The 21151-nt window shown below is 43.5% G+C and overlaps 2 protein-coding genes and 1 non-coding gene across 5 annotated transcripts in view; 2 read left to right on the forward strand and 1 right to left on the reverse strand.

Annotated features, from left to right (window-relative positions):
* LOC122441658 (stonin-1) overlaps window positions 1-21151 on the forward strand; it is a 189835-nt gene that overhangs the window by 127576 nt on the left and 41108 nt on the right. The window lies entirely within an intron of this gene.
* The window catches only part of LHCGR (luteinizing hormone/choriogonadotropin receptor), a 60245-nt gene continuing 40039 nt past the window's right edge, over window positions 946-21151 (reverse strand). For 2 of the 3 annotated variants that reach the window (XM_043468522.1, XM_043468520.1), the window contains 4 exons: window positions 17043-17117; window positions 12763-12948; window positions 8975-9055; window positions 946-3186 (listed from right to left, as the gene is read on the reverse strand). In XM_043468522.1, the coding sequence (XP_043324457.1) occupies window positions 2034-3186; window positions 8975-9055; window positions 12763-12948; window positions 17043-17117 (1495 nt within the window). In that variant the 3' untranslated portion in view covers window positions 946-2033. The remainder of the gene's footprint in view (window positions 3187-8974; window positions 9056-12762; window positions 12949-17042; window positions 17118-21151) is intronic. The other variant, XM_043468521.1, reaches the window with a different exon arrangement.
* On the forward strand, window positions 7833-7905 carry TRNAC-GCA. The gene has a single exon. It is a non-coding gene; the product is annotated as a tRNA-Cys (tRNA).

The following is a 21151-nucleotide window of genomic DNA, read 5'->3' on the forward strand; positions in this document are numbered from 1 at the left end:
GTAAAGAACCCTCCTGTTGAGGCAGGAGACACAAGAGCCCCTGGAGGAGGGCGTGGTAACCCACTCCAGTATTCTTGCCTGGAGAAGTTCATGGACAGAAGAGCCTGTAGGGCTACAGTCTGTGGGTTTGCAAAGAGTTGGACATGTTAAAACAGCTTAGCATGTATGCATTATTACTCTTGTAGGGCAGAGGTGAGGGATTAATTAGGAAGTGACATGAGAAAACTTTCTGAGGGTGAGTGTTCTGTATCTTCATGAAGGTTTGGGTTACATGGGTGTATACATTTCTCAAAATGCATTAAATGGTATGCTCAGGGTTTGTCTATTTCATCATATTTAAATTTTACATTAAATATGTAAACAAATATTAAACTTCAGTTAATGATAAGCATGCTGAAGAGTTTAAGGGCTGACAGATACTGATGTTTGTAACTTAAATTGCATCAGAAATGATGGATGGATAAATACTGGATAGATATTAATAATTATATAGAACTATTTTTCTTATCATGATATTTTCTAAACCAGTATAGTATAATGTTGAGTCTCAGTATATGGGTGTGCACTGTACAATTATTTCAACTTTTCATATATTTGAAAGTGTCACAATAAAATGTTGGGTGAAATTAAAAGAACTTTGAACACATATTAAACCTTTGGATGGCTCTGATTTACCAATATGGGAGGTAGTAAAACAGTGTTAAAAGGCTGTGGTCCTGAATCAGAACTTTGAGTTTGAATCCTATTAGTTGAAGCTTTTATTAGTTTTGAGAACTTGGGCAAATTGTAATGAGCTTTCCTCTATTCTAAAATATGAATAATATCCTCATCATAGAGTTTTATAAAGATTAAGTGAGTTGAATTATATAAAATACTTATCAAGATGCTTGGCATATAATAAACTTTTAATAAGTTACTTTAAAGTGTCAAAGGAACTTACAAAAACATTGCAATTAAAACCATAATTTTATTGTCTTATAAGAGTCAATTCTGATAAATAAAATACCTTCTAGCAAATATTGGATATATTTTTCAATACCTTCAAAGATAGAAACTATGAAAGTTAAATATTTTAAAATATTTAAGCATTTTCTTTTACTTCCATAAAAGATAGGGCCCTAGAAAGAAAAAGAAGATATTTTTTTTTCCTTGTAGATTTCTTAACTTCAGTGTCATTCAGCACATTTGTTGCATGCTATTGCTGAGATCCTGAGCTAGGAGATAAGGAAGCAAAATTGAGACAGGGTTCTTACCCACAAGGAGTTTATAGTCTGCTATTTAATGCTTCACTGTTCTTTAGAGACTAAACACCAGACCAACAGGATGAAATGTGCCTTTAGATGCTTACTTTACATTAATTTTAAATAGTATAATTTAAAATTTTAATAATTATTAAATCTAGAATCTAGATATGGGATAAATGTCTAGGACAGCACTGTCCAATAGAACTTTCTGTGATGATGAAACTGTTCTGTATATGTGTTGTTCAATATATTAACCACAGGTCATGTATGGGTGTTGAGCACTTGAAATGTTCCTAGTGCAATTGAGAAGACACATTTTTAATTTAGCTTAATTTAGCTGCATGTGTCTGGGAGGTACCAGATTGGACAGTGCATCTCCAGAGTCTATATTTCTCAAACTGTCTGAGGAAAAGGACTAGTTATTTCAAATTTCAAATCTCTTATGGACCAATATTTTTGTAAAAATGCAATAAAAATTACTGCAAGGATGAAATGAGAAAAAAATTACAGTCATGCAAATCACCATCTCATTTTTGAAATGGTAGATACAGCAGACATAAAATTAATCTGTCAAAATTGCTGTAAAAGTTTCTAAACACTCTGTATTGTTATCATGTGCCAGTGACAAATAGTTTTTAGACTGGCCGTGGTCATGGATCACGCTAGAGTCTTTTTTTGCCTGATGTGCCTAACACATAATTTCCTGAAACCAACTCTTTGTTAATATTACTGGTAGAGATAAATTTTTTACATAAGTGTAATTCAGTAATGTGTTTACTGATATCACAGTTAACACTCCTTACAGCAAGTCTTGTCCAGGACAGCAGAATATTGACATTGTAATGTGGTCAACTTCAAGGTAGACCGGGAGGGCTTATTTGATCCAGTGAAGCCATTTTTGCAGTTGGAGATATAAGCTGAAAAATCCTTCCTCCTATAAAGTTCAGCTCGATATTTACAGCAGCCAAATTTGCTCAGCAACAGAAAGAAATCCCTTCGGAATGCCTTCGTGAAAATTGCATACAGAAACGGATTGGCGCATGAATTGACAGGATAAAAGAGAACCAGCAGAACCTTTGAGTTGGTTACTGTAATGAGGGGCACTTTGAAGGCAGCTGAGATGGCAAAGAAAGAGATTGGTGCCATGCAGGTGAAATCGGTGAAGATGAGGACCGCCATTTTCTTAGCAATCTTTGTATCTCTGTTGGTAGCCATCAGCTCTGGATTTTGGACTGCGAAATAAATTTTAATGTAGCAAGCACAAATGATGATGAAGGCCAGCACATTGAGAATCAGGATGGTTAAGATGTAGACCTGTGAGAGGGTGGTTTCCACATCCATGGGGAGGCAAATGCTGACCTTCATGTAATTGCTGACACCCACAAGAGGCAGCATGGCAATGAGAGAAGAAAAGAGCCATCCTCCGAGCATGACTGGGATGGCATGTTTCAGTCGCAGCTTTTGGTCCAGTTGAATAGCATAGGTGATGGTGTGCCATCTTTCTAGCGTGATGACTGTGAGGGTGTAGACAGAGAGTTCACTTGCAAACACAGTGAAAAAGCCAGCCGCGCTGCACCCACTCCCTGTCTGCCAGTCTATGGCGTGGTTATGGTACTGGCCTTTGGTTTGGGCATCGACTGAGGCAATGAGGAGCAGGTAGAGCCCCATGCACAAGTCTGCAAAGGAGAGGTTGCACATGAGAAAGCGGGGCACTGTGAGTTTATAGCGACTAGTCAGGAGGACAAAGAGGACAGTCACATTCCCCACGATGGCCAGGATATTAATCAGCCAAATCAGGACTCTAAGGAAGTCATAGCCCATAATGTCTTCACAGGGATTGAAAGCATCTGGTTCAGGAGCACACTGGAGTGTCTTGGGTAAGCAGAAACCATAGTCATAATCCCAGCCACTCAGTTCACTCTCAGCAAAGACGGCGGAATAACTGGAAGAAGAATATTGTGACTCAGTGTAAACTTAAGAGGTTTTCTATGATTCTGGGAATTGAAAAAAATTTAGAAATTGACCCTGGTGGTTTTTTGTTTTCTTTTTTTAAGGAGAGCAAACTAAAGGAAACAAAGTCAAAACAGCCTTAATCTTATATTTATTTGTTATCTGAGAACTCCGAATTGGTGTAGGAGTTCCTTAAGAAGGGAATGAACAGCCATTTAGATTTTTTTTTAATATGCAGATTTTACACAGTGATGCAAGGATTTAATGAAGCTGTTTACAGAGCATTCTTTTCTTTGGAAAACAAATTTAGAGACATAATCTATGCTTGCTCAATCTAAAAAAACTTTCTTGACATTTTCTTAGCTATTTATCTCCTTTAGTTGCTAACCAAACTGCTATCAAGCTGTTTGTCTGCAATAGAACACAAATGGGATTGAAAGGCTCACACTGTTGAAGATTATCAGCTTTAGGAGGACATGCTGAAGTCCTTAGCTAATCAAGTAGCCCAGTTGAGAAATGGAACCAACGTTAGGTTACTCAGTTGAAATTTAGGAACAAAGGAAGAATGGAGTCATGAACAATAGAAATAAATAGTTGAAAAAAGATAATTCTTAGGATATGAGTCAAATTCAGAGAGTGGACTGACTGGAGAGGGACTGCGTCCCTAGTGAAGGAATAGTCCCACTCTGACACTCACTCCCTTTCTCCCAACCCCACTGCTACTGCTTGAGTTCAGATTTTCATTCTTTCTAATGGGACAGTGACATTAGTTTCCTTCTTGGCATCCTTTCCCCAATTTTAGCCCTCTCCTAGTCCATCTGTGTATTCCTACTGGAATGGCCTGTCTTACGCACAATATATTAATTCAAACATTTCTTAGTTTCTCATTGGCTATGGGATAAACTCCAGATTCCTTGTGAGGACCTCTAAGTCTCTCCTTGATCTGCATCTGCCTCCTGTTCTAACCTCGTCTCTAAGAAGCTGTGTGTGCACATGCATACCCAGTCGTGTCTGACACTTTGCCACCCCATAGACTGTAGCCCACCAGGCTCCTCTGTCCATGGAATTTTCCAGGCAAGAATACTGGAGTGGGTTGCCATTTCCTATTCCAGGAGATTTTCTTAAACCAGGGGTCAAACCTGCATCTCTTCTGCCTTCTGCATTGGCAGACCTGTTCTTTACCTGTAGCTTACCTGGGAAGCCCTGAAGAAGCAGTAGTACTGTACAGTTCAGAACACAGGCTCTGGAGCAAGACTGCCCGGGTTCCAGCCTTTACACGGCTTTTACCAGCTGTGTAAACTGGTTCCAGCTTTTACCAGCTGGGAGAGTTATTTAACATCTCTGTTCTTCAATTTTTCATTTGCCAAATAAGGACAGTAATCACACCCCCCTCACTGGATTGTGCTAAAGGATTAAATGCATTAAAACATGTAAAAATTTTAGGATAATGCCTGATACCTAGTAAGTACTCAGTGACTGTTAAAGATCCTTAAAATTATCTCTTGTAAATCCTTTGTGCAACCCTTTGGTCACATGAAAAGACTTGTGGCTCTCAGAACAGGTTTTACTGTTTTGTCCCTTTGTCTTTGAATGTGTTGTTCTTTCTTCCCCCTTCTCCCTCATTTCTCTGGAGAATTCCTCCTCATCTTTAAAGATAATCGTCTCTATGCAGCCTTTCTTGATTCTACACCTCTAAGGAGTTTATCACCCCTCCTCTTGCTGCATTTACCATTGTAATTCTCAAACTAACATGGCCATTATGTGATGATACATGTCTTATTTAATAGTATATGAAGCTATTCTTTAATAACCATGAAGGCAGGGGACTACACCTTGTTTATGTCACACAGTTTTGTCCCAGAGTATTCATTCAATACATGTGGTGGAATGAATAAACCAGGGTGATGCTGGCTTGGGAAGGAATTGTGAGGCTGCAGGGACAGTGGATGATACAGTATGATGCATGTGTGTGCTGTCCTCAGTCACGTCTGACTCTCTGTGACCCCGTGGACTGTAGCCCAGCAGGCTCCTCTGTCCATGGAATTTTCCAGGCAAGGATACTACAGTGGGTTTCCATTTCCTTCTCCAGGGGATCTTCCCAACCCAGGGACTGAACCCTCTTGCCTTGGCAGGCAGATTCTTTACCACCTGGGAAGCCCCATGATGCATGTAGGTTTAACAAATTTTCTCTTTGCCCACAGTCAGCTACTATAATCTTGAAAGGTGGCGAAATGGTCATAATTTTTCTGTCGGGGCCATTACAAATATATATTTCACCCCAGAGTTTCTCACACATTAAAAGAGCATTTTTCTCAACTCTGAAAACTTAACTTCTCATTTTCTGTAGAAGGGAGTGTGTACCTAATACAGTTACTGGATAAAATGATATGTTTGAGCAACACAATTACCTAAGGGAAAGAACATAGATTTCCAAAAAAGGGAAAAGAAATCTATGATCTGGGACACCAAAAAAGGTGCTAGAATGTCACAGAAACCAAACTGAAACTGGAAAAGTACTACTGCCCCTCACAGGAGACTGCATAGGAAACTCACTTGTTTTATTTTAAATATACCTAGCATATTTGTTTGTCCTTGTCCCATGCACGTCAGTATAATTATCTGATTTTTAAATCTTTAAAGAGGTAATGGTGGTTATCAGAACAATGAAGGACCTGGGGAAAACCCTTCGTTTTATTGGTAGGAGACTGAGATTAAAGGAGGTGAGTGCCATTCCCCAGCTCCCTCAGGGCACCGGTGGCGATGCGAGGTCTTCATATGCATAGTCCAGGGGACTTTCTCCTACTTCTCCATCTCTCAGGCTTTTTCAAGGTGTGGACCTTGGACCACTTCCATCAGAATCACCAGAGTGTTCATTATAATGCAGATTCTTGGCTTCACTTCAGACCCTGAATCAAACTCTCTAGGGACAGAGCCCAGGAATCTGCATTTTAAGCAAGTTCTTCAGATGATTCCTACAAAATAACAACCTTTGTTACATCACATGAGAACTTTCCAACTATTGTTGCCTTAGTTTCCTTTACTACGTTCCCCTTATCAAAATAGCTCCAGCTGCTACTAGAAGCACTAATTTAAAGACATTAAAAATTCTGCCATGGTTTCTAAATAAACTTACATCACTAAGAGATCAAATAGGTTTCGTTTCCCACTCCCCTGGTCCTTCGCTCTTTCTTTTTTTGCCCTACTGGGCATACGTCTAGGTTTTTCTCACTGGTGATTTGTCTTTGGACTGAATACCTATCTGTTGCTACTTACATTTGTGCCCCAGGATGGCTCCTGAGGGCATCAACATGCTTATTGACAAAACCCTGCATGGAGCTGTCTTTAGTACTGAAGGCTGTGCAGAGAGTGTGAATGGACTTGGATGGGCTTAGCAATATTGAGTCAGAGGAAGGAGAAACAGTAGCACCACTGCTTCAGCAACAATCAACAGACAGGAAAAAAGACAGGGATTTTAGGAGGACAGTGGGGCCAACCATAGTGGTAAGGACACTTAGGGAGAGCAGATAAGGCAAGGCTCTAGCAGATAAGGCGAGGCTCTAGCAGATAATGCTGGCTCTAGAATTTCTGAACTCCAGGGGCTCAGTAATAGCAATCTGGTGGGAAGGGAAGGAAGGGGATTTATCACAAGAAATGTTTTCACAGGGAGCACACTCTTTTTACTTAGATTATGTGTTAATTTTAGGTAGTTCTGGGGGATGCTGAAGACTAGAGGACTTGTATTAAAACAGTGTTAAAATAGCAGACTCAAGATTGGATGCTTACTTTGGAAGGCATGGAGTGGTAGGGGCTGATGGTTATTGAGACTGACCTAAAGTCTCCCCTCCCCCCCAAAACACCCCTTGATGGTACCACTGACTATACCCAAAAGTGGTTTCCTACTGATGAAAAAAAACCATATGATTGCAAAAGTGTTATGTGGAAGGTGATAATGGAGAGAGTATTGAGAGAGAAGAGTGGGAAGGGTGAGGAAAGGGAATGCTGGAGGATAGATGGTGTCAGACCTAAATGAAAGGAGAAAGTAAAGAAGAATACAGACTATAATATAAGGTACCCTAGATACTGTCACAGTCTTTAAAAACTCCCTTTACTCTCATGCTTCTGAAAGCCAAATGATGTTTCTATTGTCCCTTACAGTTGAGGAAAAAAGTCTCAGAAAAGATAAGTATTGTCAAGGGAAAAACCTAATGTTACAGGAACATTAGTGCCAAGAATTCATATCCAAGTCTGAGGAGCTCCAGAGCCCGGGGTCCTTCCATCATACCACCCTGTGCCTCTATATATCTTGCAGATTGATAGGAAAAAAAGAGAAAAGAAAAAAAGATATAGAAGAGAGAATGGAGAGTGGCAGGGTACCTTAGAAGGGCATCTGGTTTGGTTTTGTAGCCTGAGGAACATGGAGGAGGAGATGGGAGTAGAAGGGAAGTAATAACACTTGTAAATCACAGTAAATGTGGCATCGGAACACTTTTGAGGCATGCAGCTCTACAGTTGCACCAGAGTGTCATGCCTTTGGGTTAAATTTCCCCCCAAAGAACCAGCACATTAAGTTATAATTTACGGCCTTTTCTATTTTAACATGCCTTGACTTACTCAGCCTCGTTCTAGTGTCAGCGGGCTTCCCTGGTGGCTCAGATGGTAAAGCGTCTGCCTGCAATGCAGGAGACCCGGGTTCGATCCCTGGGTTGGGGAGATCCCCTGGAGAAGGAAAGGGCAACCCACTCTGGTACTCTTGCCTGGAAAATCCCATGCATGGAGGAGCCTGGTAGGCTACAGTCCATGAGGTTGCAAAGAGTCAGACATGACCAAACAACTTCACTGGTTCCTTTACAATTGAAGTTATATGAAATGCCAAGGCAGTAGAAAATTTTTTTTTTAAAAAAATCAGGGGCTTCCCTGATTGCTCAGTGGTTAAGACTCTGCCTGCCAATGCAGGGGACACAGGTTTGATCCCTTTCTGGGAAGGTCCCACATGCCGCGGAGGAACTAAGCCCCTGTGCCACAACTGTTGGGCCTGTGTTCCAGAGCCTGGGGGCCGCGACTGCTGAGCCCGTGTGCCATACCTACTGAAGCTGGTGCCTCTGCAAGCCCGTGCCCTGCAATGAGAGAGGCCACCACAACGAGAAACCTGCCCACCACGAGGGCAGGCCCCGGTCATCACAACTAGAGAAAGCCTGAGTAGCAACGAAGACCCAGGACAGCCCAAAAGAAATAAATCTTTAAAAAATACCAGTCAGTAGAATAGAAATGGAGTGCTCATCCAATATGTGTCAGTGATAGTGTGAAGTCTAAATAATTTTAAGCTCTAGAGCATAATGATCAAGGTGGCCTAAATCTCTCTGAAGGGAAGTGGCTGCTTCTAGAAGCTGTCTACAATCAGTTAATCTTCGTGGAATGCTGACCAAGTGGCTAGTGAAAAATCCTTACTAACGAGGCTATCATTAAACAAGCCCTTAGTGACATCAGAATATCTGCAAATAAAATTTTAATTTTGGAAGAGAATTTAATATGACTGTAAAATGAATATGTAGGTATGTTTTTACAAGTATTTTTTTAACCAGTTGAAAGAGATAATTGATCATCTGGAATGCCTTGTAAAAAAAAAAACCACCCACACCCCATTTTAAAGCTGTTAAAACATGCTTTGCAAACATGGCCCCAACCAAGACTTTTATCAAAAGAAAATTGTTGGCACTGATAACCATAAGGTGGCCACAGAATAAGACATGGCTTCCCGAGTTTCCTTACATGCAAATACTTACAGTGTTTCATTATTTGGTCTCCTTGCTGTGCTTTCACATTGTTTGGAAAAGTTTTTAAAAATGGAAAATGAAAAATTCTGCCTGAAAGAGGTAAAAAAAACAAACAAACTGTTGAGCTTTTGGTCTTTAAACCTGATCATGTCTGTTTACGCTTTGTTCATCCAAATTCTTTCCCTATTACTCCAGCGTCGTGTTCTGCACCATTGTCCTAACTGAAACACTTCCAGGGGAGAGAGTGAAGCCTTCTGAGTTGTCATTAGAGTGCTTCCAGCTTAGATAAAATGCTTCTGAATGCTAAGTGTTTTGTGTGGGCTCTAGAGATGAAAAAACTTAAATTTGTCACATTGAATCATGGATTTTTCAGTGCTCGTTAAAAGATAACTTTGTGGTATATTAAGGTTTGCTACTCACCACTCTTCTCCCCACATCTGCCTTGATGAACAAATAACCATTCAGAGTTCATGGCTTTGAATTATAACTGGGAATCTCTCTTGTAAAGATTTGAAGATTCTGGACCTGGCTTCAAAATGATGTGAATTTTCAGCCTTTTTGGCTTTATGTGCAGAAATATAATGTGGTCACTCCCTATTCCTCCATCTTTCCCTCAGAAATTTAGCCTGTGGGAAGGGGTAAATGTCAAGAAATTAAAAGAAGGCTATACTTATACTCCTAAGATGAAACCACAGGGAGGCACAAGGGGAAACTGGATGAAGAAACAGAGAAGAGAACAGCAGGCTGTGAGAACTCCAGCCTTTCCTGAGGAGAAAAGAGAAATGAGGTAATTCAAGATGGGCATTTCTATTTATTATTATTCTTCTTCTCCAACATTAACAGGGCTTCTCAGGTGGTGCTTAGGAAGACCCCCTAGAGGAGAGCATGGGAACCCACTCCAGTACTCTTGCCTGGAAAATCCCATGGACAGAGGAGCCTACAATTGTAGCCTACAGGTGGGCTACAATCCACAGATGGACGGGACTGAAATGACTTAGCACGTTAGCGATATTAACAAGACAATCCCTTGTAGGAATGACTTTGTGTAAAAGCAGGATGGTGGAGAATATGTAAGGACTATTGGACCTACTGGACTCATTTTCAGAAATTACTCAGCTTATTATTTCGCTTGTGAGAGAAAGGGGGAGTGAGAAAGAGATTGTGTGTGTGTTTGATGCTGACTCTGCATCTGTTACTTAGAGATACTCCACATGAACCAATCTACAATTAACAGGAAACGTGGTTGTGCTTGGCCTTCAGTTCTGTCTGTTCTCTCTCTTTTGGAATTTTAATCAGAGACACCAAGGAGAGTTTGGGGGCCATCTGCTTAGGCAGCTGTGTGGGTTATCCAGGCTCCGCAGCTGCAGGGCAGAGGGCTGACCCAGAGTTTGCACAAACATCCACTGGCCCAGCTTCACGCTCTCCATCCTCACTAGCATCCAAGGTTTCTGACTTCAGAGATAGAGAAGGAGTCAGCTGAAACTTGTCATCCTAATCAAGACAACTGCTGTTGACTGCATTACCCTTTCACTTAGTACTGGCCCACAGCTGTGTAATGCCCACCCCACCCCACCCCCCCCTTAATTTTTTTTTAACCCAGAGGTGGTAGTCTCTTCTTTCATCTGCTGGAATAAAACACCCCTGAACTAAAGCTTTAACATGTCAGTAACTTCAGAAGGGAAGCAGCCTCCTTTCCCACAACAGTGGAAGTGTCCAGAACCAGCTTTATCCTAAACCAGCATCTGTATTGTGTGTTGTCCTAGTTCCCTCACCAGCTTTGCTCACTCACAGCCCATCCTCCACCTTGCTGCCAGAGTGCTACTTTACAGAAGCAAATCCGAGTGATTCTGTTTTGAATTCTCCAGTGGCCCCGCATCCTCTAAGCGACATCCTTACACTCAGAGCCCGTCATAGCTCACCTCTCCCTGGTCTCTGCTCACGCATCCTCCTCTCTGTGACCAGAAGTTCTGAATGACTTTCATTCCATGGTCTCTTGCCTTTGTGCCTTCACAAAAGCTATTCCATCTTCTTGGCATGCTTTTCCTCACACCTATCTAGCTAATTGCTACCTGTTGTTCAGAGCTCAGCAGAAGTCACTTCCTGGGGAAGTGTTGCCTGTTGCCCTGTTGCCATTTGGAAATTCTCCCTGTGTTCTCCCAGAGCACTGTGTTCTCAGCTCTCTCACAACATTTGCTGTACTGCACCTAAGTGTTGGCTGTCTTGTGTGTTGTCCCCAAGTGGCTGCTCGTGACTCTGATGGTTGGGATGAGCTCTTACTCATCTTCGTAGCTTCAGACTTTTGCGCAGTGTTTTTCTGGAACGCGGTGAATACTCAGTTAATGTTCTTTGAAACTCAGTTAGTGGCACACAGCTTTCTGAGCACAGTGAATGGCCTTTCTTCTTGGTTACCCCAAAAACTTCAGGTAGATCCATACCTCCCTACCTATGGGAGGTATGAAAGGGGTGTACAGTGATAACATGTGCTGGCTGATTAACTGTAAAATAGGTTGATTCCAAAAACAGTTGCATCCTGGTGTCACTCTCTTAATGCCTCATCTAATTAATTGTATGGGAATCTTCTTAGGCTGTATAATATTCTTTTAGAGCGATGTTTTTCCAGCTGTGAGTTGTGACCCATTAACGGGTCATGAAAGCAATAAGGTGAATCAAGACTAGCATTGAAAGTAAACAAACATGAAATAAAATAGACAAGAGAATATCAGTGTATGCTGGATAACCAACATAACCAACAAGGACCTACTGTATAGCACATGGAACTCTGCTCAATGTTATGTAGCCGCCTGGATGGGAGGGGTTTTGGGGGAGAATGGATACAGGTATATGTATGGCTGAGTCCCTTCACCTGAAACTATCACAACACTGTGTCAATCAGCTATACCCCAATATAGAACAAAACTTTAAAAAAATAAAATTATGCAAAAGAAAGAAAAAAGAGAATATCAGTGTATCACATGTAAAACAGTTAAGTAGTGCTCTGTTTTATTTCAGTTACATGCATTGTGTTTACTGGGTTGCAATGTGAAAAAAGCACTTCTTTGTATGCATTACAGTGGGGAGAAAAAATCTGGAAGAGAGTGCTTTAAGGAAAGAATAAAATCCTTCACACCCTGTCATTCCATTCTGGACTGAAGTGAAGTGAATTAATTGAATGAGTAAGACCATCCCCTCCCCTCAACCCAGCACTGGTCACAAACCCACAAACCAGCCAGGAGTTTCTGCCTTTTCCATTCCCATTCTAAGCTAATCCTTAGGGAGCTAGGTTTCTGTTCTATAATAGAAGACAGTCTTCTGCCAGGAGAGAAATAGCTTTTTAAAAAAAGCAGTGAAAACCTTCTGTAGTGTTCTGTGTCTTTTTTTTTTTTTAAACTAAAGATTAAGACATTAGGTAAAATTGACCTTATTGAGCCTACTCCCCCCACTTCTTTAGAAATGATGCTCTTTGGTAAGGATTAGAGCTAGTTGATCTCTGAGATACCAGTTTTGTACTTCATTTTGCAACTGCAATTATAGCCTGATTTAAGGTTTTAATTGAATTAGCTCAGAATAAGTGATAAGGGTCTTTTAGCTGCAGGGTGAATCGACTCTTTGGAGTCAGTTTTCAGGAGGACACGGGACAGTTCATTTTCTTCTTGTCTATCTGAGAGTGACCCCATGACTATGGTGCTGGTTTAGAAGGCAGGCAGTAAAAGGGCAGGGAGTTGTTGACCAATTGACTATTTTCAAATCTGAGTTTCTGCCACAGCCTGGCAGGCTCTACCTTTTGTTTTTTTACTTACTCTTTTGTTGGCAAGTTCCTAAAAGCACAGCAGTGGCTGGGGTAAGTCAATGTGGCATCCAGGAGGTTGGTAAATTTTTCTCTTGATGGCAGTTTTTTCAGAGAATAGGATGATGTGGCAATTAGCATCTGAATGGACTCTAGCCCATAGCTAGGCAGGGCCTGCAGTTTAGTGGAAGAAATATCCCTGAAAAGTCAAAAAAGAGAAAGGCTTACTTATTTATTTAATATATTTGATTCATAGAATGAAACTTTGTCTCAACAATAGCATCATTCTAGGTTCTGAGGCATTTTTTCTCTATCTTGCTTTCTCCCTGATTCTCCGTTTCAGTTACTCTCATTAAGATATGAATTCAAAAAAGCTACGTTGTGTTTTTCCTTATATTCACCCCATTATCCATTCATTAGAATTCCCTCTCTCTGCTGCTTTCTTTCTCCCTCCCTCTCCCTCCCTCCACTTAGCCGAAGTAAGATAACCACTTGCTTTATGATAGAGCAGGCACATGCAGTGACATCAAGCTTTTGTGCTCTACCCCAGGGGGAAGTATTTAGGCCTTCAGATGCCTGTCTCTCTGTTGATCAAGCTCCACAGAGTAGGTTTTCATGAAGCACAGGCTGCTTATGCTATTAAGAGCCACTATGTGGCATTAGCCATCATCGACCTTCTCTAAAGGCAAACTGGATTCATCAGTCCAAAGCAAGTGAATACTCAGTCATGCAAGCAGAATTGTGTGGAAAGCTCAGGATTTTTCAAACAAGGTCCTGAACTTCTTAGTTTTTCTAAACTTGAGGCAATGTGCAAGAAAACTCTAAACAAATTAAATGTGAGAAGGAAGAATCAGTGGGCATTTAAAAATTCTTCCCGTCTTCCTGTGAAGATTTTCAGGCAGCACAACCCCCTTCAGGACCCTGACCTTGTGCCCAGCTCCTGGGACAGGATCAGTGGGTGACTGATGGACAGATGGACTTGACACCATGGCGTGATGACTAGGGTCGGTCCTTGGTGGAGTCATCAAGGCGGCAGAATTTGCCTTGGGGATGGCAGACTCTCACTGCTTTTCTGCCCTTATTGGTTTAGGTAACCAGTGTTCTCATTCTGTTTTACAGAGTTATTCTCTTAGATGTATTAGGGATTGAGTACCTGATTCTTTATAGGACTGGTGAATTTTTTTGTTTTTATTATTTTGGAGTGGAAGTAATGTGTTTTCAGTTAGGATTCTATAAATGGTAAGGTCTCATTACAAAGGAGTAAATCTCTGATGATAGATTTTCAGTTTCACTGAGTGACTCGTGGGGGAAATATTTTGGGGGTATGGATGGGAGGAATGCTTATAGATGTCACTTAAATCCTAAGAGTATAATGCAGATAGTGATTTGGGTAGTAAGAGACCTAAGCCTGGTCCCACTGTTCTGAAAAAGTCAATGTAAATGCCCGCAGGGCTCACAGTCGCTTCTAAGCAGGCAGGCTGAGCAGCTTTTCAAGGGAAAACTATCACGCTGAGTGTCTTACAACCATACTCATTCATCCTTGTACCTGACCAAAGGCAACTTTCCTTAGCCGTTCATTGCCCAAGTAGGTGGCTGGTTTGCTGTAAAAACTCTGCCTGTAGGGTGTGCTAGACCGGAGTACTTTGAATACAAGACATGTAGACAGGGACCCCTATGGTAGGATGGCAGAAGCTGAGAGACAGCAGAGAAAGCAATGAGCAGGAGCCATGAGGAAGCAGAAATCATGAGGTTGAGTGGAGAATAGAGAAGAATAGGACTGATGATGCCAGAAGTTAGGGAGTGGAGAGAGTCAGGAGTTTTGGTGGTGGGAGTTAGGATGTCAAGAGACTCAGGTTAACAGGACATAAGTAGAGTCAGACTGGTGACAGGAGTTGATAGTGGTGGGAGCCAGGAGCCAGAGGAAGTCAGGAGTTGATAGGAGAGGAGAGTTAGGGAGGAGTCAGGAGTTGAGAGTGGCAGGGGCTAAGAAGTAGAGTTTGGGGCTTATAATGGGGGAATATAGAAAAGTAGACAAGATCATGAGTAGATACCGGCATGAGCTGGGGTATAAAGAGTAACTGGGTCAGTTCATTCCTTCCTCTCATCAAAGCCTTAGAGCCTCCTCACCTCACTCAAAGCGTAGCCATAGGCCCCCTGACCTGGCTCTTGCCACCTCTCTGTCCTGCTCTGGGCCCTTCCCCTTGGCTCACTCGGCCACACTATTCCCTTCTTTGTCCTTCCAACATGTGCACATCCTGCTCAGTTCCCTCCAACTGGAATGCTCTTCCTGCTGATACCCACACAGCTTTGCTCCCTCCTTTCTTTCAGGTATTTGCTTAAATACGACTTTTTCAGGACAGTCTTCCCTGACCATTCTCCTGAAAATACTAACTGCCCCTCCTGAGAACTCTGTTCGCCCAGCCAGCTAAGTTTCTCCACTCCACAACCATCTGGTGTAGTACATATTTTCTTTACTCATTTAATCCTTGTCCGTCTTCCCCACTCTATGAAGGCAGAGACATTTGTCTTTTCTTACTCACTTGCCATTTCCCTGATGCCTAATTCAGTGCCTGGCACATAGTATGGAGTTACAGTTATTGGAAAAATCAATGAATGAATGAATAAACAGATGAACAGAGCTACACTGCTCACTGTCTTTCTAGTACTTTTCTCATTTTTAATAATTATATTTATTTACTCTAAGTTGATTGATGATTGCTTTATAATATTGGTTTGATTTCTGTCATACATCAGGAGAAGGCAATGGCAACCCACTCCAGTACTCTTGCCTGGAAAATCCCATGGACGGAGGAGCCTGGTAGGCTGCAGTCCATGGGGTCGCTAAGAGTCGGACATGACTGAGCGACTTCACTTTCACTTTTCCTTTCATGCATTGGAGAAGGAAATGGCAATCTACTCCAGTGTTCTTGCCTGGAGAATCCCAGGGACGGGGGAGCCTGGTGGGTTGCCGTCTATGGGGTAGCACAGAGTTGGACACGACTGAAGTGACTTAGCAGCAGCAGCATACAGCAACATGAATTAACCATAGGTATACCTATGTCCCTTCCCTCTTGAAACTCCCACCCACCTTCCACCCTTTTCTACTCCTCTAGTTTAATACAGAATCCAGTTTGAGTTCCCTGAGTCATATAGCAAATTTCCATTGGCTCTCTATTTTACCTGTGTTATGTATATGCTTCCATGCTACTCTCTCCATTCATCATAATACTTTTCTCATTTTAAAGTCATGTGCCTGTTTATCACTTTGCCTGTTATCATTCCCCTCCATAGTGTAATTTCTTTATAGGGTGGCAACCAGAGCCCACCACTGTCTGCAGTGTGGTGCCTGGTAAACAGGTTGTGTTCAAGCCGTGCTTGAAGGCCTTAGTGATGGGGTGCCAGAGTAGGAAGGAGTGGGCTGGTACCTCTGCGGAGAGGTGAGGCGGCCTCCGCTGTTAGGGCTGTGATGTGTCTGGAGGCCTGCTGCATTTTTCCCTGAAGCCTGGCTGCAGCTGCAGTTGTTTTCTATAGGATGTTTCTGGCTTCCCAAGGCGTTGTCAGGAGACTACTGGTTCAATCTCCTGTTCCTCTAATGTTCCCATGTGTCCTTATGCTCCATGCCCATTAACTGAGGGAACTTAGCTCTGCTCTTTGCATCCTCAGACAGCCTGACACAACAGCAGCTCACTCACCACTAATTCTCATGGGGGGATACCAGGGAACACCGACCCCTCTGCCGGCACATGAAGAGGCCCGCCACATTTGATGCTGGTTGAACTGTGTCTCACCCAGATTCATAGGTTGAAGTCCTAACGTGCAGTACCTCAGAATGTGACCTTAATTGAAACAGGATATTTCCAGAGGTAATCAGATTACAGTGAGATCAGGAGGATGGGGCCTAATCCAAAATGACTGGTATCTTTGTACAAAGGGGGAAATTTGGAGACAGAGAGACACATAGAACACATAGAACATTTGGAGACTGGAGTTCTGCTGCCACAACCAGAAGGAGCTGCCAGGAGCCAGGAGGGGACAGGCACAGGTCCTTCCCTCGCAGCCTGCAGAGGAAGCAGGCTTGCTGACAGCCTCGTTTCAGACTCTAGCCTCCAGAACTGTAGGACCGTGCAGTCCTGTTGTTTCAATCCCTAGTGGGTGGTGCTTTGTTATGGTAGTCCTTCCCCATGCAGAGACTGGTCCCCCACAAACCCAGCTGGAGATGATGCGACTGGACACCCCGAGCCGGCCTGTTGGGGTGCACCAGGCGGGGAGGGGAGGCAGCACCACTGTACTCACAAGATGCTAGGCCCCGTGGCCCCCCGGAAGGCGTCGTTGTGCATCTTCTCCAGGTGTGCGTTTTCCTTTAGCTCCCTGTGGGGAAGGACAGGGCCCTTAGTGGAGTTTCCAGCTCATATGTAACCAGTCAAATCTGTGCACACGCACGTTTGGAGCAGCCCGTGTATGTGGTGCTCAGGGGTTGAGGCGACAAGGAGGGGCTGTAGGTAAAATGCAAAAACAGCATTCTTGTCTTTGGCACAACTGTGAAATCTTGGGTGTTTGGCTCTGACTTTCCCTGCGGTTTCCCCCTCTCTCAGCGGAACCCTTTGTCCTACCACTGAAAGCGCTCGCTCCTGCCCTGGAGCTGTGCACGTTTCCTCCAGGCAGCTGGGCAGGCAGAGATGCTGCTCCAGTGTTCAAGGCTGCAGGGTGCAGGTGCGGCGCGCTCTGTACCAGGCTCTCAGCCATCGTGACCTTGGAGAGCTCAGTGTTCGTTTATACTGAAGTTTGCAAATCTTAAAAGAAAAGTAGCATCCATTCAAAGCTACCCCCTTTCATCATGTTAATTGGACTTTTTCTTTCAGCTGTGCATTTCTACTTGGGCTTCCCAGGTGGCGCTAGTGGTAAAGAACCTGGTTGCCAATGCAGGAGCCAGAAGGGACTGGGGTTCGATCCCTGGGTTGGGAAGATCCCCTGGATGAGGGCATGGCAACCCACTGCAGTATTCTTGCCTGGAGAATCCCATGGACAGAGGAGCCTGGAGGGCTGCAGTCCATGGGGTCACACAGAGTCAGACACAACTGAAGTGACTGAGCATGCACGCATGTGCATTTTTCGCTGGGTGACAAAGGGGAAGAAGAACAACCTGTATAGAAAATTGCCTCCTACACCAGTCTGGGCTACGTGTCTGATCATCACAGGTATGTGTGTTGTAGGCAAAAAAGGGTCAAAGGCCACTGCTCTTTAGGAACCTAAAAGCTGCAATGGGAGTAGCCACCTGAGGGCTTCTGTTCCTTTTAGGGCTCCCCTGGTAGCTCAGATGGTAAAGAATCTGCCTGTAATGCAGGAGACCCGAATTCGATCCCTGGGTCAAGGAAGATCCCCTGGAGAATAGCTACCCACTCCAGTATTCTTGCCTGCAGAATTCCACAGCTTAGAGTAAACTTCTCAGGACCAGCTTGGCCTGGCCCCACTGAGCAGCTCCCATCTGGGCCCTGACGGTGGTGTCTCCAAGCACAGGCCCCTCTGGATGGACAAGGGAGCTGGGAAAGGAGTCCCTGGGCTCAGACTTGCCAGCTTACTTTTGATCACTTTCTTCCTATAAGAGAAGGGTTTCAAAGAACTTTCTGGAAAATCCTGGACAATGGGCAGAGTATACATTTTTGGCATGATGATTGTGAACACGGGACATGATTCTTCCAGTAGCACTGTTTTAGTGGTGAAAGAAATATACCAACACCCACTGCCCCTCCCTTGCAGGATCCTTTGTAATCAGGCAGCTCATCTCATAGCTTTACATCTTCTTTATCATCTTTCTGCAAGACTTCACATCACCCTTGCCATTTAAAAACTGCAAAAGCCCCTGCATTTCACCCATTGGTGGCTGTTTTCCATATGCTTCTACTAAGCATTTTCCTTGGGAAGCCTCAGTCCTTTCATCACATTGCACCCGTCTGTCTCACATCGTCCCATCCCTTGGGTATATTTCCACTTTCAAAGTGATGAGGTTGTCAGAGTCAATTGCTATTTAAAATCTAAATCAAAAGAAAATTTCCTTCCCAAACCTCCCTGGCTCTTCTTCCTGATTTGGTTTGTTTTAATTATGTTCGGTTGTGGTCATAAATCATTGAAACCAGGCTCTGTGAGCAGATAATCCTCATGTCAGCCAGGTCAAATTAATTGTTCAAATTTTATGACAGCTTTTTGCATGTTTTATTAAAACTCGGATCTTTCTGTATAATGATAACTCTGCATTATGTAACTCAGCCAAAAAGAAATCAAATTTATCTACCACGTTTTCCTGGAGGTCCTTTTGGGAAATCTCCTGAGTGGCATGGCCGTCTAGGTATGAGAGACACAGGCAGGCAGGATGACCTTTGGAGGTACAGTGGGAGAACCCCCAAATTCCAGCCAAGGCTTCCCTAATGGGGGTGCTCAGAGAATGGTAGGGAGGGACTCGGGGACCCCTGGAGATATCTGAGGGTAACCTTCTGAGGTTGCTCCCCTGCACCATATCTGCCTTAGTAAGCAGCATATTTGAGGACTTTGTAGCACTCTGGTGTCATCGTTCTGGACCGCTTTGGACAGGCCTGTACACGAGGAAGGTGTCAGAAATGGGGCTGGATTGTATAGTTGAAAAATCTTGCCCAGTTCTTTTTAAAACTACTCCCTCTGCCCTGCTCAAACCCTTCAGTGGGTCTCCTTCCCCTCAGAGAGAATTCAGACTCCTTCCCATGGCCCCTCAGTCCTGACGCTTTGCTCCTGATACATCTGCATGATTATCTCATCCAGTGTCCCTCTTGCTGATGGCCCTCCAGTCACAGCAGCCTCCTCCCAATCCTTGGAGCTTATCAACTTCTTTTCTTGCTCACCTCAGGCCCTTTGCACATGCTGCTCCCTCTTTCTGTAATGCGCTTCCTCTCATGATTGCCAGGGCTGGCCCCTTGTCATCCTTAAGACTCAGCCTCAATATTATATCCTTGGTGAGGACTGTCCCTGAGCACCTAACTTAGAGTCAGTCTCCTCGCTGTGGTTTCTCAAATCTCAGTAATGAGTTATTTCCTTCACGGTATTTATCACTGCCTGCAATGAGTTCATTTATTTTTTACCTTTTGGTCCATCTCTTCTGCTAGAAACTTCATTGAGGGCAGGGACTGTTTCCACTGTACTGCTGCAGACCCAGCCCTTAACACCATGCCTCATATATTGGCGATGCTCAATAGATGTGATGTGTTGAATGAATAAATGAATGAAATAGGTTTGTGTTCTTGGCAAACTGATTTGTGATCTTGGTTTCCTCTTTCTTGAAACTATGAGGTATGGGGCATTCATACTACTGAAACTTTGGGACTTTTTAAGTCCACACCCATTTCAGTGCCTCTCAAGGGGTTGGCCAGGACCTCCCTCCTTATGTCTTGCTTTCCCTGACCTCCCAAAGCTGTGCCCTGCTGGTTACCTTCTCACCTCTGACTTTGCTCTGGCTTCTTTTCCTCATCTATTGTTTTTCCTTAATTTTATATTCAGTCCTCTTATTTTTCCTCCTTGTACAGGTGACCTGGGCCACAAAGGACTTCACGTATCCCCTCTCCTCAGGTACTTCTGACTTCTGTGTCTGCCCTGGACTGCCCCTTCCAACCCTCTCCCCTTCCTGCTAACCCATCCACCAACCTTCCCTGAGCAGCCCTCTCATACTTTCTACCCCAGGACTTTCAAAGGCTTGTTTTCTACAGCAGAGAGTCCAAATTCTTTATCCCAGCATCGAAGGTCCTCCCTGCTTTGTCCTTGATCCACATCTAGGACTTTTAAAATCCTACTATTTTCTGGGCTATGAGCACATCCTAAGCACCTTCCTCTGGGCTGTTCTTGTCCTCTGAACATAGTGCATTTTCCCTCCATCTCTGCTTGTCCAAGTTAAGCCCAGCTCAAGGTCTGTGTCTCTCATGAGGCTGTCTCTAATTCCCTTCTCTTCTGCCCCTGAAAGCCCAGAGGACTTTACCTCTCTCCGGCCAGGTGCCACACTTTGCCTTCTGTTTTAGTAACTGCTTTGTGTACAGTTTACATACCATTTAGGAGTGTTTCTTCCTAGGCTGTAAACTCCTGCAGGGCAAACACCAGGCCTTAGTCATCTTCGTTTCATCTCAAAATATAGCAGGTTCCTTCACACACAGCTGATGCCTGGCAAGCACTTGTCAATACCAGTATGAGGCATCTGGGAGTGCTATGCCCGGAGAGGATAGGCCTCTGATTTTAATTTAGCAGAAACAGATGCAGTTGGCCAGAATGAAACCTGCACTGAATTCAAGTCCACAAGAAAATGAGGAAAAATCTACTCCATGATAGGAAGGACAACTTTTTAAAAAGCTGCCATTTCTTGAGCACTTAGAATGTGCCAGACCTGTGTTAAGTGC

The sequence above is a fragment of the Cervus canadensis genome, chromosome 5 (assembly GCF_019320065.1).
Source record: "Cervus canadensis isolate Bull #8, Minnesota chromosome 5, ASM1932006v1, whole genome shotgun sequence".
NCBI lineage: Eukaryota > Metazoa > Chordata > Mammalia > Artiodactyla > Cervidae > Cervus > Cervus canadensis.